This window comes from Bos taurus, chromosome 5, assembly GCF_002263795.3.
Source record: "Bos taurus isolate L1 Dominette 01449 registration number 42190680 breed Hereford chromosome 5, ARS-UCD2.0, whole genome shotgun sequence".
Taxonomy (NCBI): Eukaryota; Metazoa; Chordata; class Mammalia; order Artiodactyla; family Bovidae; genus Bos; species Bos taurus.
Genome location: NC_037332.1, coordinates 81288636 through 81307845, shown reverse-complemented (window position 1 = coordinate 81307845; position 19210 = coordinate 81288636). Strand labels below are relative to the sequence as shown.

At 37.4% G+C, this 19210-nt stretch overlaps 1 protein-coding gene across 17 annotated transcripts in view; it reads left to right on the top strand.

The window, feature by feature from the left end:
- CCDC91 (coiled-coil domain containing 91) overlaps positions 1–19210 on the top strand; it is a 394283-nt gene that overhangs the window by 284651 nt on the left and 90422 nt on the right. For 16 of the 17 annotated variants that reach the window (XM_024991854.2, XM_024991857.2, NM_001193032.1 and 13 more), the window contains 3 exons: positions 2374–2466; positions 2555–2623; positions 12147–12323. In XM_024991854.2, coding sequence (XP_024847622.1) covers positions 2374–2466; positions 2555–2623; positions 12147–12323 — 339 coding nt within the window. The remainder of the gene's footprint in view (positions 1–2373; positions 2467–2554; positions 2624–12146; positions 12324–19210) is intronic. The other variant, XM_059886505.1, reaches the window with a different exon arrangement.

Genomic DNA, 19210 nt, shown 5'->3' with positions numbered 1-19210 from the left:
ATTCTGTGTGCATTTAGACTTCCAAAGAATATAACGTTAAAGTCTTTGTTATTATATATCATATGGTAGGCCTACTGATTTGTTATTCAAATGATTTCCACAAATTCATAGGATACCAACAATTTTTTTTTCATGGTGTCATAATTTATATTGCAGTTTAGATTTGTTTTTAAAGAAAAATCACATTTTTTGGTAATTTTTCTTATTGTCTTGAAAAATTAAGATAAAAGCATTAAGATTAAAAATAGAAATCAGAGACTATCTTAACTTTCTGTTTGGTCACTTACTCTAAACTTAGATTTTCTGCCTAAAAGCCATTTAAATCAGAACAACTTTGAATGACATAGATCTGTTTTAAAATGCTGAGTATCAGAAATTGGTTCATATTTAAAGGAGGCTCTTATGTAAATACCAGAGATCAAAATGCCAATATCCGCTGGATCATTGAAAAAGCAAGAGTTCCAGAAAAACACCTATTTCTGCTTTATTGACTGTGTGGGTCACAATAAACTGGAAAATTCTAAAAGAGATGGGAATACCAGACCACCTGATCTGCCTCTTGAGAAACCTATATGCAGGTCAGGAAGCAACAGTTAGACCTGGACATGGAACAACAGACTGGTTCCAAATAGGAAAAGGCATATGTCAAGGCTGTATATTGTCTCCCTGCTTATTTAACTTCTATGCAGAGTACATCATGAGAAACGCTGGGCTGGAAGAAGCACAAGCTGGAATCAAGATTGCTGGGAGAAATATCAATAACCTCAGATATGCAGATGATACCACCCTTATGGCAGAAAGTAAAGAGGAACTAAAAAGCCTCTTGATGAAAGTGAAAGAGGAGAGTGAAAAAGTTGGCTTAAAGCTCTCAACATTCAGAAAACGAAGATCATGGCATCTGGTCCCATCCCTTCATGGCAAATAGATGGGGAAACAGTGGAAACAGTGTCAGACTTTATTTTGGGGGGCTCCAAAATCACTACGGATGGTGATTGCAGCCATGAAATTAAAAGACGCTTACTCCTTGGAAGGAAAGTTATGACCAACCTAGATAGCATATTGAAAAGCAGAGACATTACTTTGCCAGCAAAGGTCTGTCTAGTCAAGGCTATGGTATTTCCAGTGGTCATGTATGGATGTGAGAGTTGGACTTTGAAGAAAGCTCAGCGCCAAAAAATTGATGCCTTTGAACTGTGGTGTTGGAGAAAACTCTTGAGAGTTCCTTGGACTGCAAGGAGATCCAACCAGTCCATTCTAAAGGAGATCAGCCCTGGGATTTCTTTGGAAGGAGTGATGCTAAAGCTGAAACTCCAGTACTTTGGCCACCTTATGCGAAGAGTTGACTCATTGGAAAAGACTCTGATGCTGGGAGGGATTGGGGGCAGGAGGAGAAGGGGACGACAGACGATGAGATTGGTGGATGGCATCACCAACTCGATGGACATGAGTCTGAGTGAACTCCGGGAGTTGGTGATGGACAGGGAGGCCTGGTGTGCTGCGATTCATGGGGTCGCAAAGAGTCAGACACGACTAAGCGACTGACCTGAACTGAACTGAACTTATGTAAATAGTTATAAATCTGAGAAAATATCTTATTTGCCTTTAATAACTGAGGTGAAATCTGTGTGAATGGGAATACATATATTTTGCTTTCCCTGAGAGCACTGTTCAGAGCAAGTATCTGGCTTATCTATATTGAAGGTGTTGAGGCCATAGAGGTCAAATTTCCTCAACAAAACTTCATTCAAACTCCAAGTTTGAATTATGATAATTTGATAATGACTCTGTGTGCTTTTTTACTACTACAGTTGAATAAAAATGAATACATGAACTCTGTATTCTTTAACATTAGCTATCACAATACTATTCCTTTGACTACTTTCATAGATTTATTTATTTATTTTTTTGAATCTCTAGCAAAATCTTAGGATGAGACTAATGATCTTTCAATTTCTTTAGCAGTACTTTACTAGAAACACAAATATTCTGTTAGGATAATATTTCATCAGGCAGACATCAGTTATAATCTGATTGCTCTCACTGTAAGCTACTAATAATAATTTTAATGAGTATATTTGCCAAGTTTAATTTTGGAAAAGGACATTTTATCATTTTCTGATTCACTTCATATTTGGAATATCTTTCAAATTAAATTTCATGTCATCTACTATACTGAATTTGGGGATTAAAAAAGTATGTCTTGACTGATGAAAGAAATGGGAATTCAGATTTTTTGGCTCCTAAGCCCTCATTTTAGCCAACTTTCTTATTTCCCCTGGTAACTACTTCAAATGAATTCTACCAGCTGTTCTCCGTGTTGATAGGTTATCTATCTCAGAGCCATAATCGTAATGCAGTTAACTTTCCTTGTAGCATCAGAGGCTCCTTGAAATGCTTGACACAGAGAAGGAACTGTTAAAAGAAAAAATAAAGGAAGCTTTGACTCAGCAATCTCAAGAACAGAAGGTAATATTTTAATTTTGCTTAGAGTGTGGAAAGAATGTTCTGTTGTCCCAAATAATACTGTAATGTCTAACTGTCTTATCATTTACAGGAAATATTGGAAAAATGTTTGGAGGAAGAAAGGCAAAAAAATAAAGAAGCATTAATATCTGCTGCAAAGGTATTTCTATCTGCAAAGTTTATTGTGAGGTTTAATTCTAATACTTTTTATTAGTCCAATTGTTTTTATGTTTACCCCCTCCTCAAAGCCTAAAGTGAATGTTGTTGGTCTCATGTAAGAATTGTTTTTGTTATATTTATGCATAAGTATTTACCTGGTATAGACCCATCAGTAATAAATTTCTTTGTAAGTAAGTGGAATTAATAAACTGAGTTCATTAATGGTATACTCAGTATACTTGTAAAATATTTCATCCAGAAAATTTAAGAATTTTTTTCCTCTTCTGCTGTTTGTATTCTTATTAAACATACATTACACACGGTAATGATATTGAAATGCTTTACATTTAGATTATCAATCATATGTTAAAAACAATATATCTACATAGGTGCAACAATATCCACTTGGTATTTGACAGGTATCACACAAGTATTGAGTATATGTGTTTATTTGTATGTACATATGCGTTTATCAAGGTGTATGATTTTTAAAGCCAACTTTGAAATAAATCATCTGTGTAGTATATGCATAGATTTTAAATATATGTATGCTAATGTATACATATGCTGACCTGAAATACACCATCAGATATTTGTCCAACAAAAGTACGTTTTTTCAGTATTATGAGAGAATTTCAATTTGGGGTCTGCTAGCGTCCAAGCCACATACAAATTCCCATGTGGCAATAAGAACACTTTAATAGAGAGGAAAGGAAGTTGTAAGGGTTGCAGGAAATACAGAGTTCATGGCTTGTCGTTGGCTGAGTCCCTGGCAGGAAAGAAGAGGGGTCTTTCTTCTTCCTCTTGGGCTCTACTATAGTTGCAGGGTGTGACAGCTCCCCCTTAAAGGGGTCTCCTGACACTATTTAATTGAGGTTTCTGTTTCTGAATTTTTTTACATTTTCCCCTTTGATCAAGAGCTTTCTCTGAAAACATCACAGATTAAGAACCACGGTTTCTGGTTACAGCAATTTTTGTCCATCATTGTCAGAAGGAAAGTGGTGCAGGTTGGAGAACTGTTGCAGTTGCATTCAAGTAAGAAGGAGGGGTAGGAGGGAGACATCTTAGGCAGTTTTTATCTAAAGTCCACATGTTATCAAAATTGTAGACATCAGAGATCATCTGAAGTGTTATATCATCATCATCAAAGGTTTGGTGGCAAACTTCTAACAAGCCTGGTCTAGGTATCTGGGGAAAACTATCTCATCAGATGTCATCGACTTCATTTCTAGGAAGTCTTTACTTTCAGGTCACCAGATGACGTGCATGACCAGTTGGGGTTCCATGCTTTCTTAAGCTATGTACTGTGAATCCAAGAGTCTGTTCCTTGGAGTTTGATAGTGCAGGGGCTAGTTATCAGTGCCTGATAGGGGCGTCTTCAGTGAGGTGGAAGAGCATTCTTCTGGAAGTATGTCTTCCAGTAGGCACATTCCAGGTTCAAGGTATGATGCTTAAGGTCGTCACCTCTCAAGGGTATGTTGTGAAAAGGCTTCCTCTACCAAGGCACAGTTGTTCTTCATGGAAACATGTTCTTCATGGTTGTTCTTAATGGGAACAACTAGGCCTTTGCAATATTGGAGTATCGCTCCTTTTGTTAGTTGTGGGTCCAAAAAGGCAGGAGCCAAGTGCATTGGATGTCTTGTGACTGTCTTGGAGGGTGAGAGTTTAGTTGTGACATTTGGAATGATTTAATTGTGTCATGCGAACTCTTTGGTCCTGCATGCCATAACTGAAGATCCCGTATGCCACAACAAGATCAAAGGCCCCGCATGCTGTAACTTAGATCAGGTACAGCAAAGTAAATAAATATTTTTTAAGAGGGGTGAGCATTATATGAGTTCCAAAAGGGGTGGACCTGGGATTTGGAAAGAAATTTTGCTAACTGAATCTCAGTATGCTATGAGTGTATTCAGCTAAGCCAGAGGGATTAAGGGTGGTAAGCACAGTGAATGGCCTACTTTCTCTACCTTGCTTAGATTGAAGAAAGCAGGAAAACCTGAATTTTGCAATAAGGAGCTCATGGTCTGAGCCACAGTAAGCCCCAGGTGTTAATTTTGCTGACTGTATAGAGCTTCTCCATCTTTGGCTGCAAAGAATATAATGTCTGATTTTGGCATTGATCATCTGGTGATGTCCATGTGTAGGGATTTCCCTGGTGGCTCAGACAGTAAAGAATACATCTGTAATCAGGAGACCTGACTTTGATCCCTGGGTCAGGAAGATTCCCTGGAGAAAGGAATGGCTCCCTACTCCAGTATTCTTGCCTGGAGAATTCCGTGGACAGAGGAGCCTGGTGGGCTAGAGTCCAAGGGGTTGCAAAGAGTTGTAGATGACTGAGGGACTAACACTTTGGTGTCCATGTGTCGAGTTGTCTCTTCTGTTGTTGCAAAAGGCTGTTTGCTATGATCAGTGTGTTCTCTTGACAAACTCTTAGTTAGCCTTTGCCCTGCTTCATTTTGTACTCCAAGGCCACATTTACCTGTTACTCCAAGTATCTCTTGAGTTCTTACTTTTATATTTCAGTCCCCTATGATGAAAAGGATATATTGTTTTGGTGTTAGTTCTAGAACGTCTTGTAGATCTTCATAAAACTGGCCAACTTCAGCTTCTTCAGCATTAGTGGTCAGGGCATAGACTTGGATTACTATGATGTTGAATGGCTTGCCTTGGAAATGAACCAAGATCATTCTGTCATTTTTGAGATTGCACCCAAGTACTGCATTTTGGACTTTTTGTTGACTATGACAGCTACTCCATTTCTTCTAAAGGATTCTTACCCACAGTAGTAGATATAATGGTGCTCTGAATTAAATTCACCATTCTCATCCAATTTAGTTCACTGATTCCTAATACATCGATGTTTACTCTTGCCATCTCCTGCTTGACCATATCTAATTTACCTTGATTCACAGACCTGACATTCCAGGTTCCTATGTGATATTCTTTTTTTTTTAACAGCTTCAGATTTACTTTCACCACCAGGAACATCCACAGCTGAGTATCATTCCTCTTTTGGCCCAACCTCTGAATTATTTCTGGAACTATTAATAATTGCCCTTCACTCTCCCCTAGTAGCATATTGGACACCTTCCAACCTGGAGGATTTATCTTCTGGTGTCACACCTTTTTGCCTTTTCATACTGTTCATGGGGTTCTCACAGCAAGAATATTGGAGTGGTTTGCCATTCCCTCCTCCAGTGGACCACATTTTTTCAAAACTCTTCACTATAACCCATCCATCTTTGGTGGTCATGAACTTCATTGAGTTACACAAGCCCCTTCACCATGACAAGGCTGTGATCCATTTGTTGGATGATATAGAAAGCAAATGAATTCCAGAAAAACAACTACTTCTTTTCACTGACTACACTAAAGTGTTTGTATGGATCACAACAAACTAGAAAATTCTTAAAGAGATGAGAGTAGCAGACCACTTTACCTGTCTCCTGAGAAACCCGTATGCAGGTCAAGAAGCAGTGGACCTGGACATGGTACAACTGACTGGTTCATGGAAAAGGAGAAGACAAGGCTATATATCGTCATCTTGCTTATTTAACTTACATGCATAGTACATCATGCAAAATGCCAGGGTAGAGGAAGCACAAGCTGGATTCAAGATTGCTGGGAGAAATAGCAGCAACCTCCAGTTATGCAGAAGATGCTACTCTAATGGGAGAGACGTGAGGAGGAACTAAAGAGCCTCTTGATGAGGTGGAAACAGAAGAGTTACAAAGCTGGCTTGAAACTCAACATGAAAAAACTAAGATCATGGCATCCAGTCCCATCACTTCATGGCAAATAGAAGGGGAAAAAGTGGAAACAGTGACAGATTTTTTTTTTATTGGGCTCTAAAATCACTGCATACAGTGACTGCAGCCATGAAATTAAGACACTTGCTCCTTGGAAGAAAGCTATGACAAACCTAGACAGCGTATTAAAAAGCAAGGACATCAGTTTACGGACAAAGTCCGTATAATCAAAGCTATGGTTTTTCTAGTAGTCATATGTGGATGTAAGAGGCGGACCATACTTAAAGAAGGATGAGGGTTGAAGAATTGATGCTTTTGATTATGGTGCTGGAGAAGACTCTTGAGAGTCCCTTGGACTGCAAGGAGATCAAACCAGTCAATCCTAAAGGAAATGAATTCTAAATATTCACTGGAAGAACTGATTCTGAAGCTGAAGCTCCAGTACTTTGGCCACCTGATATAAAGAGCTAACTCATTGGAAAATACCCTGATGCTGGGAAAGATTGAAGGCAAAAGCAGAAGGTGGCAGCAGAGAATGAGATGATGGACTCAATGGGCATGAGTTTGGGCAAACTCCAGCATATAGTGAAGGGCAGAGAAGCCTGGCATGCTGCAGTCCATGGAGTTGCAAAGGGTTGGACATGGCTTAGTGACTAAGTAGCAACAAACAACAAGCACAGTGAAAATGTTTTAAAACCAGCCAAACAACACAAACTTGTTGAAGTGCATAGCCAGTAAAATGGATTTCTAGATCACTATGATGTTTGAAATGAGCTCCTCAGGTAGGGACAAACTTTTTTAAAAGTACCTTAGCCACAGAAGAGAGAATATCCTGTCTGTGAGGGGAGGCTTCTTTCAGTCCACTCTGAAATCTATAGACCATGAATAAAAGAAGTTCATTAGATATTTGAACTGCAGCAGGAGCTGCATTATAGTAATGAGATGGAACCCTGAGACTATGCCTTTGTTGTTGGTTAAGACAGGAAGAGATTCATCCTCAATCACGAAAAATATTTCCCCAAGCCAACTGAGAGGGAGGACTGGGAAGAGACCCTGTAGTTCCTCAAAACCCTGCAACTGAGAATTGAAAGGACAAGAGAAAGGCTGGTTAGAGGATCGAAAACACTGAAAGTACCTAAATTTGTAAGTCTTTTCCAGTGGCCTGGCTCTTTGCAATTATAGCAGAAACTGGGAAGGTTTTGGTTTCATTTAGAAGTCTTCATTTGCTGGATTTGAAGATTAGGAAACCTGGTATTCTTCTTTTCCAGTGACTCATCTAGAGTGTGAGAGAGCTGGTTTGCTAGATTAATTAAGTCTGAAGTAGACATAGTTTTCCATTCCATCCTCATCCTTTTTACCAGATGGAAAGAAAGAGGTCCCAGTTCAGCCTATTAATAATACAGAATTCAAAGCTGCCTGGGTGGAATCAACATCTGAAGGAAGACCAGAATTTTCTTAAAAGCATTCTGAAGTTGATTATAGTAGTCATAAAAAGGGTCATCCAATTTTTGTGTGCAATCCTGAATTCTGTTTCAATCTACAGGTTTTGAAAAAGCCCCAGGAATTGCTCGATGAAGTCATCTAATGATTGCCTGACCTTTCAGGATTTTCCCAGTTAGCGGTTTTCATCCTATGCTGGGCCTGGCCTTAACCGACAAGCATATGAACTAGCTGACATGAGTCAGAGGAACACTGTTGATAAGTTTGAATGACTGTATTAAATTCCTCAGCAAATGTATGAGGATCTTCAGTTTACTTTGAGAAAATATTTTATTATGACTTGCAGTTCCATTTTAGTTCAGAGAATATAAGAAATTAAAACTTTAACTTCTGGATCCTCAGAAGGCTTAGTTTTACAAGAAAAGTTCTGAATATTTCAGAGGAAAATGGAGTGGGAAGAGTTTTAGAAAAAAGGGTAAGTTTGATAGGATAATTACTATGGGATATAGAGGAGGCATCAAGAGCACAGAAAGGTGGGAGGAACATGGTGCCAGAGGCAGAGTCCGGCCAAGAAGATCCAAGGATGAGAAAGATAGTGCTGGGGAAACCAAGGAAGAAGAGCCTGAGGCTTTTGGAACCATTTCATCTTTCTTTAATTGTTTGTTTGCCTCAGTTAACCTTAAAATCTTATTTTGTAGAGAGACTATTTTCAGCTTTAGATAATGGTGAGAAGTCTTAAGATACCAATCAAAACAGGCACACCACTCTGTTCTGAAAGGTTTTGAACTGTTGTGATCTAATTCAGTTTTAAGGAAATTAAGTTTAGAAATTTCAAAAGTTTCCCATAATGGCCACTGATATTCTAACTTGTCTTTAGTCACATCAGTTTTCTTTTTTTCTTTTCTTTTTTCCAAAAATGAGCATGAGGAGGATTAGCACTATCCTTTTTAAAGATCAGTTTAGCTGGAGTCCCTGTAGGGGGAGTGACCTCAAAATACTTAGATAAGTGGGATCTCATTTCTCAGAGGTTTTTCTCTAGATTAAAAGGACAATTTCAAACAGTTTAACAGCTTACAGCTCAAACAGCTTATAAGCTATCACCAGTCAGTTCTAAGGAGACAGCGTGGCCCTGGAAAAGCCAGGCCAAAGACCTTTTCAGTCAATTTCCAGAGAATAGTCCCTTCCAAAGAATTGGCCTAAGGATGAAAAACAGATACAGTTTCAGTGAAGAAGTCACTGTTCCCAAAGGAATGGACTGAAGACATTTCCAGCCAGCTTCAATGGAAACAGTCTGAACTCAAAATCAGACCGAAGCACCAAATGCATGCAGAACAACGCCTTTAGCAGAAATGCAAAACCTTTAAACAGAGTCTGAATAAAACCTGGAGAGCCTCAAACACAAAGAGGGCATGAACTTGGGATCTAGGAGAAAGGTGTACCTGCAAAACTCCAGTCAACAAGAAAGCAGTGAGTAACACTGGGTTCCATATCTGTTCAGTAGCCCCAGAGCCTTCAGGCGTCTTCTCTGATCCCTATGCAGGCCACCAAAGTGTTGACCTAAAATAAATAGAATGCCAGATATTTCTCCAGCAATGATGCATCTGTTCAGGATTGTCAGGGAATTGCAGTTAGGGTCTGCAACCATATTGTGAGCCATGTGCAAGTCCCCATACGGGGAGGGAGGAAGAAGAAAGGGAAGTTGGGAGGGCCATGGTGAACAGAGTCCATGGCATTTCATTGGCTGAATTCTCACTGGGAAAGTAGAGGAGTCTTGCTTCTTCCCGCTGGGCTCTGCCATGTCACAGCATGTTCTATCTTATGGTCTCCTGGCACTATTTAATTGAAGTTTCTGTTTACTAAATTTTTTAACACAAATAGAGCACTGAGTGTTTCGTTTTGGATTTATATTTAAATTTAGCAAACACATGTTGAAAGTCTCCTATGTACAAATCACTATGCTGGGGTGGAAGTTCAAGAATGACTATGATTTTGTCTTTTTCTTAAAGAATTTACAATCAGATTAAAAAACCTCCCTTATGTACTAATAAGGTAAAAAGGAACACATTAAAGTATTACGAGTGCATAGATTGTGTTTCCATGTCGTAGTAGTTTTTAATAGTAAATTTCTTTTGAACTGAGCCTTGAAGGATGACTAACATTCTGAATAGTGAGTTGGAATTCTGTTCCATAAATAAGTAGCTGCTGCTGCTGCTGCGAAGTCACTTCAGTCATGTCTGACTCTGTGTGACCCCATAGATGGCAGCCCACCAGGCTCTGCTGTCCCTGGGATTCTCCAGGCAAGAACACTGGAGTGGGTTGCCATTTCCTTCTCCAATGCACGAAAGAGAAAAGTGAAAGTGAAGTCACTCAGTCGTGTCTGACTCTTCGCGACCCCATGGACTGAAGCCTACCAGGCTTCTCCTTAGAGAAGTAGAGACACATTGAAATTTCCAAGTATAGGTGGGTCATAATGGTAACTTATATTAATTTGGGGAAAACTGTAGCAAGAAAGGCCAAAGCCTGAGAAGGAATTAACAGAATGTATCTCAATTCTGGGTAAGAGATAGTGAATGGCAGAAAGAACTCAAGTAGCAGTAGTAACTTGGAAAATAATGAAAATAGCCAAATTCTGGAAATAGAAGATGGAATCAACATGTTTGATATAGATGATACAGGAGATGGCCAAGTTATGAACTCCCAGAGTATTCCTTCAGATCCAGAGAAAGGAAGACGTTCCAAAGAATTGAAAACACTCAGCGGGATGCATAGAAGGATATATGCAGCATGCTGTCATGCAAACCAGGAAAAGAGAGGGCTTTACAAAATCAGAAATAATCAGCTATGTAGAACATTGCTTGAGGTCATGAAAATAAGGATTAAACAAAGAACAAAAAGTACCATTTGGTATAAACAACATGGAAGGCATTGGTGTACACAGTAAGGGAGTGATTCAAAAGAACTGTGAAATAAAGCAAGAGTTAAAAAAAAAGATGACTGTCAGCTTTAATGGCTTTTGTCAAACTTGCTTGTGAGCTGAAAACAAGATAAAAAGTGGTAACTCTCTCAGGAGTGGGAGGCCCATGGACTTTACTGTGTACCAAAGTATGATGATTTTCTTGAGGAAAATTCTTAGGCAGCTGTTTGAGTTCCATCCAAAATGGACTCTTTTTTCATGGAATGCCATTTTACTGAATTACTAGGGTTATACAGACTTTAGTATGAGGCAGACACTTTCTCCAAAATACTCAGAATGAGCCCAACACCTTAAGGGGAAAAAAAAAACCTGACAGTTTTTGTTGCCAATGATAAAATTAGAGATTTAAAACAAAAATTAGAAATTTGGAAGATTTATTTCTACTTTTTAATACTTAAAGACTGTTCTAATGAGATTGATGGTGGTATGAACAAATATGACTGTTTTGGTTATAATATTGAGAAATGTGTCAACATCTGAAAGAGATGCATAACTCATTGAATCAATGTTTTCCAAATAAAAAATGTTCAAAAAATCATCTGTAAAGAATTCATTCAGAAGGTAAGAAAAGATTGTAATGTAACAGTACAAGAAGTTCATTGACATGATTTTATTTTCCTTATTGCAACTTACCTTTAAGAACTACTCCTTGTTAAGTTTTGCTGTGAAATCAGAAAGAATATCCACAGTGATCTCAACTGGATACATTTAGTATGTATAAAATACATTTTATTTTCTACTTCATATCTTTGTGAGGCTGGGTTGTTCTTATACACTTCAGCCAAAAAAAAATCATGGCAGATTTAATACAGAACTCAGATGTGAGAATCTAAGCTTTCTTCTATTAAGTCAGATAGTAACTAGGTTTGCAGATATTCTTATAACTTTTTAACTTTGGAAAATTAGTTATTTTCATAAAATTCATTATTAATATATATTTAATGTTATTAATTTTTAATTAGTTAATATGTTTATCTTCTCCTGGTTTGAGTATCTAAGGTGGAAAATCTTAATATGTATAACCCATGTAAACAAAAGCTCTTAGAAATCCTCTATAATTTTTAAGAGTGTAAAGAGGTCCTAAGGCAAAATAATTTGAAAACTGCTACTTTAAGGCTTTCTCTGAAGTTTAGAAATACCATGAAAATAAGTTGGTTATTTGTGTAAAACCAAATAATTGTTTTTATTTTATAGCAGTTATTACATAAGAGTAAAAAAAAAAAAAAAAAAACAATGTCAGAAATAAACCCAGTAAGATCAAAGTGTTGTGTTTTTTAGGTTAACTCCAGTGTGTCTTATTCAAGGAATTACTGTGGTCATTCACTCAGATATTTTTGTTGTGGTCATTATTTGTTTTGAAGCTTGAGAAAGAAGTGGTGAAGGATGCAGTTTTAAAAGCTATAGAAGAAGAAAGAAAACATTTGGAAAATATCCATGCTGAAGAAAGGGAGTTGTGGAAGACTGAGCATGCAAAAGATCAAGAGGAAGTATCTCAGGCAATTCAAAAAGCTATACAAGAGCAGAGAAAAATTAGTCAGGTTAGTAAAATTAGCTCTTTATGAATATTTTCTTTCTTCTAAATTTTCTCAAAATAAAGTAACTTTACTATTATTTTATCTTACTTAAAATCACCTTATTGGGCATAATTATTTTACTTTTGAGTTTAATATTTTAACTGAATAATTTTTAATATATCTGTACTTTTCACTTTTTAATGCTGATAATTTTGCCTTTTTAGTCTATTTTCAAAGAAGTCAGAATCCAAATTTATGTTTAATCATTATAACTACATTGTCTCCTCTTTGATATGCTTGTTTTCCTTTTTCACAAACACACACATGCACATAAAATCAAAGAAAATAATATATATGTGTTGAAAACAGTTTAACTAGATTCATCTGTGTCTAATTTGTGTGGCTATATACCTGTAGTTGGTAGTAAAAGTAGAACCTCACAAATAACCCCTGTAGTCTCATGAAATATACACATATCAACAAATATGGCCTACATTCAAAATATCTTTTGATTACATTAATGAACAGTTAAAAATCCATTAGTTTAATTTTCTATAATTGAATTCGCATGGTTCTATTAATACCTGCATTTAGGCATCGCAGGTATGAGATAACTGAATAAATCTTCCCTCCAACAAGCATAAAAAGCAAAAAATAACATTCGTAGAAGTCTTTGTTTTACATGATTGTTCATTTGACCATGCTTTATAAATGTAACTGAAATGACTTTTCTTTTCAGCTTTTGAGAACAAAAACCCAGATTTTCTTATGACTTATTAATTTTAATGAAGCCCTAGGAAACCGAGTGCTTCTAGTATCTGGGATCAATGTTATAGTTTTTTTTTAATGTCACTTAAATTTGTTCTCAAAAACACACAATTACCCGTTTATTATGAAAATTAAACAGATCTGTCAGTAATATCTACCTATGATAAGAAAACAGTATAACAGTAATGTGATAAATTTTATCTTTTTTTCTTTTCTTTTTTCCACTAGCATAATGATTATTTTCTAATTCTTTCTGTAACCTATGTTAGTGTCACAAAGTTATATTGTATATATGTTTAATTGTCTGTCAGTTCAGTTGGTTGGAATTCCATGCCACTAATGTCAAGATCATTGGTTAAATCCTAATTTGGGAGAGTTTACTTAAAACTTCTTTGTGACCACAGACCACTCCTTTAACCTCACAAAGATGTGGGCTGTTAGTCACCATGAAATTGGGAAAGAGGGCATGAATAAATCAGCACATGTTTATTACCCAAACTAAAAAACATAGAAGAGTACCCTCCTCTGTGAATTTGTAAGTATTCTTGTCCATAAGAAACATTATAGTATATGACATGTTGAAATTTATTCTCTATAGGCTCAGGGTACCATGAGGACAATCCAGTCATGTCAGGAATAAATATATTGTGTTTCTTTTCTTACAAATGGATACATATTTTGATAAAGAGAAAAAAAAAGCGTGAGTGTGTATGTGTGTGTGTGTACAGTTGACTAGAGAAGATCTACAACAGAAAGAACAAACAATGTTGCCAGGTAACTCTGATTTTCAGAAGTGAGGTAGTCCTACCAAATGTATTCCAAGTCTTCCTTAAACAGCTCACTACGTTTATTCTCACATGGTTGCAGTAAAAACTACAGTGAAACAACTAGCATTCTCTTAGCCTCTTAAAGCCTCACAGTCCTATTCTAGAAAGTTGACAAATTACTTTTCTTGGGAAGCAGATGGAGCTTATATATCTGTTATGTACTTTACTTACTTAGACCAGCAGGATAAGCCAGTAAGTTGCCATGTTCAAACTTTGGTGTTTTACATTAATAATTGAAAAGACCGCCTGAAATATTCCAGGGACTTTACTTATTTCTGAGGATACAGTAGTGAAAAAAAAAAAAAAATACCCTTCCTTCTTGTAAAGAAAACTCACAGGAAACTATTAAAGTTGTAATAAAATATGAAGTAGTGATCAGGGTCATGAAGAAAAGTGAAGCTGTCTAAGCAGCTAAAAGTGAGGGGACCGATGTATAAATAGTGTAATCAGGTAAGGACTTAAGGAGATAGCATTTGAGCTGAGACCTGCATTGAAGTGAGGAGTTTACTTTGAGACTAGCTAGGGGAAAAGAGTCGGAGAAGGCAATGGCATCCCACTCCAGTACTCTTGCCTGGAAAATCCCAGGGACGGAGGAGCCTGGTAGGCTGCAGTCCATGGGATTGGTAAGAGTTGGACATGACTAAGCGACTTCACTTTCACTTTTCACTTTCATGCATTGGAAAAGGAAAATGGCAACCCAATCCAGTGTTCTTGCCTAGAGAATCCCAGGGACAGGGGAGCCTGGTGGGCTGCCGTCTGTGGGGTCACACAGAGTCGGACACGACTGAAGCGACTTAGCAGCAGCAGCAGCAGGGGAAAAGAGTATTTCAGGTATGGAGAATAGCAAGTGTAAAGGCTTTGAAGCAGAAAGATGCTTGTGAAAGTGAAAGTCGCTTAGTCATGCCTGACTCTTTGTGACCCCATGGACTATACATACAGTCCATGAAATTCTTGAGGCCAGAATACTGGAGTGGAGATCCTCCTCCCCCCTCTCCAGGGGATCTCCTCAGCTCAGGGATCGAACCCAGGTCTCCCACATTGCAGGCAGATTCTTTACCAGCTGAGCCACGAGGGAAGCCCAGGATTACTGGAGTGGGTAGCCTTTCCCTTCTCTAGCAGATCTTCCCGACCTGGGAATGGAACCAGGGTGTCCTGCATTACAAGTGGACTCTTTACCAACTGAGCTACCAAGGAAAGATGCTTGGTGTAATTAAAACTGTATGGCACTGCTAAGGATATAGATAGATACAATGACCAATAGAATAAGAATACAGAAAGAGACACAAATTTTTTCTATAATTTACAAATTTTTAATCTGGGTTCCATAGAAAGGGGCCCTAGACAGTCTGTGATTTTACTGAAATTATGCAAGATTTGTGTATATGTGCAGATTTTTCTGCAGTGATACTCTGTAGCATTTATTAGATTCTCAAAAGTATTTAACTAATTAACCCAGACAAGATTAAAAATATAGTCCTCTTTTAGTATCTGTGAGGTAGTGATGCCAGGGCCCATCATTAATACCAAAATCTGCCAACTCTCAAGTTCTAAAATCAGACCTCACTACCACAGTTCTGCATCTGCAGATTCAAGCAGTCATGATCATGTAGTGCTGTATGTGTTTACTGAAAAAAGTAATACACATTTAAATGGACTCGCAGTTTAAGGCTGGGTTAGTCAGGAACAATTGTAATTGCATCTGGCTGTAATTTTTTTCCTGGATTTTGTCTACTAATATGAATTTCAGATTAATTAAATATTTAAATCTAGAAATTTAATATGTTAAAAAGAAATTGGGCAGATATCGATACTCTTTGAAATGGAGAGTTCAAGCAGGACTTGAGATCCTTAGTCTCTGCCAAGTATTTTATCCAGAAAGGCAATGAGAATACTAGCAAAAATTGTCATAAAAGTTACAAAATGAAAGTTCCTAAACAGACAAGAAGCACAAAAATTAATTCTAGAGGATGGAGGAGATCTATTTTGATTCTCCAGTTTTTATCAACACAACATTGTGAGATATGCAAAGAAACAGAAAGGTGTGCTTATAAACAGGAACTACAGTCCTGCTAACAGTCTACAGAAACTGCATTAATGTTGGACTTAATAGACAAAGACTTTAATCTGCTATTTTAATTCACTAGTATTAGGAGATCCATTGTTAATCATATAAGGCAGAATTGAAATCCCATATTTATCATAATGCAAAGGAAAAAGAAGTTAAAAATGAGAAATATAGTGCTTTGAATTATTTGTTAGTTTAAAAACTGAATGGTGATATTTCTTGGTGAAAACTGTACATGGTTTGGTCTTCAACTTTGAAAAGGCATGCTAATTTAATGACATGCTTGAGCATGTCTAAATGAAATTGTCATATGTGGCCGTGGTCTTTGAAGCCCATTAGAAAACTTGGTTTTGTTCTCATTCTTGGATCCATGAAAGCTGGAACTTGGTATGCTTTTCACATACCAAATTCTTTTTGGATAAGAGGTTTGCCGTTGTAAACTAGCCAAAATTTCATGCCCACCAGCCCTGAAGTCTTTCATCATTAATGAAGTTTGCTTCTTTTCTCTTCCCCTCACACATACCCTAGCCTTCCTTCTTGTGACTAACATGCCTAAAATATGGTCAGGGCCTCTGGGCATATAGGTATGTAAAGTGTAGTCAAGCTTGTTCTGATTTTGTTCTTTTACTGAAGGCTTTTGCTAATAGTATCCAAATGGAAAATAAAATTGATCCTAGAGCACAAAATTTTATGAATCTTCCATTTTAGGAAACCACTAATTTCCTCTTCCTCACACTTATTGAAAATAATCCTCAATCTTAGTGTTGATAAATTTCTACCTGATAATCTCTATATGGATTATCAGAAAAATTAATATTATAATAGATATATAGGTAAGTGAGAGGTAGGTAGGTTAACTGTCATAAAGTGAAAGTCACTCAGTTGTGTCTGACTCTTTGTGACCCCTTGGAATAGTCCATGGTTTTTTCCAGGCCAGAATACTGGAGAGCGTAGCCTTTCCCTTCTCCAGGGGATCTTCCCAACCCAGGGATTGAACCCAGGTCTCCCACATTGCAGAAGGATTCTTTACCAGCTGAGCCACAGGGAAGCCCACCTGTCATAAAAGAGTATCCTAATTACAGAATAAACCACAGTACATACGTTCTTGGATTTGGTCTATGTACATTTTTTTCCTGCTTTTGACAGGATGAAAATTCACATCAACCTCCAAGTTTGGGAAACATTGCATTGACACTTTAATACTGGCCTTTTAGAAGTTCACTGAACACAAGCACAAAAGAATTATGTAAATTTTTATTCTATCTTGAGAGAATGCTTCAGACTCTCAGTGATCAGAACTCCAGTTGGGATAACATTGGTTTTCACTATATTTCAAAATAAAGTTAATTATCCTCTAAAAAAGAATAGAATTTGGATTGGTGTTCATATTGCCTTGCCTTTTTCATAATAAGTTCACCACTAGTGAGTTTATCAACATGTAAAGTTTTTCTCAACTAATGTGGCAAATAGGTGACAGTGTGATTCATATGAGTATCATTGTAAGACTTTGATGTTCTTTATCTGTCTTCTGTCCATTTGTTTGTTGCTATTTATTTTAGGTCATTAGCTTAAAAACTATTCTTATGGAACTGTTTCTTCATCTTTGCACAAAATAGTAAGATAATGGTGTTGATGATGGTAGAGATGGCGATAATTCTAACGATATTGGCTATCTTTCATTCAGTTCTAGGTATGAGGTACTTTTTAAATTGTTTTACATGTTTAATCTCATTTAAGCCTTAAAACCAACTTATGAGACAAAAACTATCACTCCCATTTTCACTGATGCAGAAATTAAACCTCAAGAAGATTATTTAACTTGCTCAGTTCAGTTCAGTTTAGTTCAGTCGCTAAGTCGTGTCCGACTCTTTGCGACCCCATGAATTGCAGCACACCAGGCCTCCCTGTCCATCACCAACTCCCGGAGTTAACTCAGACTCACGTCCATTGAGTCGGTAATGCCATCCAGCCATCTCATCTTCTGTCGTCCCCTTCTCCTCCTGCCCCCAATCCCTCCCAGCATCAGAGTCTTTTCCAATGAGTCAACTCTTCCCATGAGGTGGCCAAAGTACTGGAGTTCCAGCTTTAGCATCATTCCTTCCAAAGAAATCCCAGGGCTGATCTCCTTTAGAATGGACTGGTTGGATCTCCTTGCAGTCCAAGGGACTCTCAAGAGTCTTCTCCAACACCACAGTTCAAAGGCATCAATTCTTCTGCACTTAGCTTTCTTCACAGTCCAACTCTCACATCCATACATGACCACTGGAAAAACCATAGCCTTGACTAGACGGACCTTTGTTGACTAATGTCTCTGCTTTTGAATATGCTATCTAGGTTGGTCATAACTTTCTTTCCAAGGAGTAAGCGTCTTTTAATTTCATGGCTGCAGTTACCATCTGCAGTGATTTTGGAGCCCCCAAAAATAAAGTCTGACACTGTTTCCACTGTTTCCCCATTTATTTCCCATGAAGTGATGGGACCAGATGCCATGATCTTGCTCAAGGCCATAGTAACTCAGGTGAGGCAATAGGCCACGTTGAAAATCAGGCAGCCTTACTCTAGAGGCCTTGTGACTTACTACTATTCTCTCTCTCAGTGTGAGAGAACAAATTTATCCTAGAACAAATACAAATACATCTTATTTGTAATTAACTGTATTGGTAATTTTAGTAGGAAAACGTGAGGGAAATTTTTTTTATGTTTTTATTCATTCAGTAATATTTATTGACCATCTGCCATATACTGGCACTTTTGGAAGCTGTGAGCATATAGCTGTGAATAAGATACCCAAGGTCCCTAGGCACTCATAGAGTGTATATTCAAGTTGAGAATGACCCATGATAATTAAAGTAATTCATTATAGTGATATGGACTTTGAAGAAAAAAATCAAGGTTTTGTGTTTGGGTAAGGATAGGTGGTAGGGGAACTTTTAGATATGTAAGTTAGGAAAGAAGCCAGAATCAAAAAAACTTGCATGCTGCATGATTCTACTTACAGGCACACTTTGTTTTATTGTGCTTCACTTTACTTAAGCTTTGTGAATGCTGCATTTTTTACAAACTAAAAGTTTGTAGTTCAAGAAGTCTATTGGCACTATTTTTCCAGCAACATTTGTTCACTTAATGTCTCTGAGTCACATTTGGTAATTCTTATAATATTTCAGAGTTTTTCATTATGTTTCTATTTGTCGGGATCTGTGAACAGTGATCTGTGCTGTTACTGTCATTGTTGAGTTGAGGGCACCACAAAC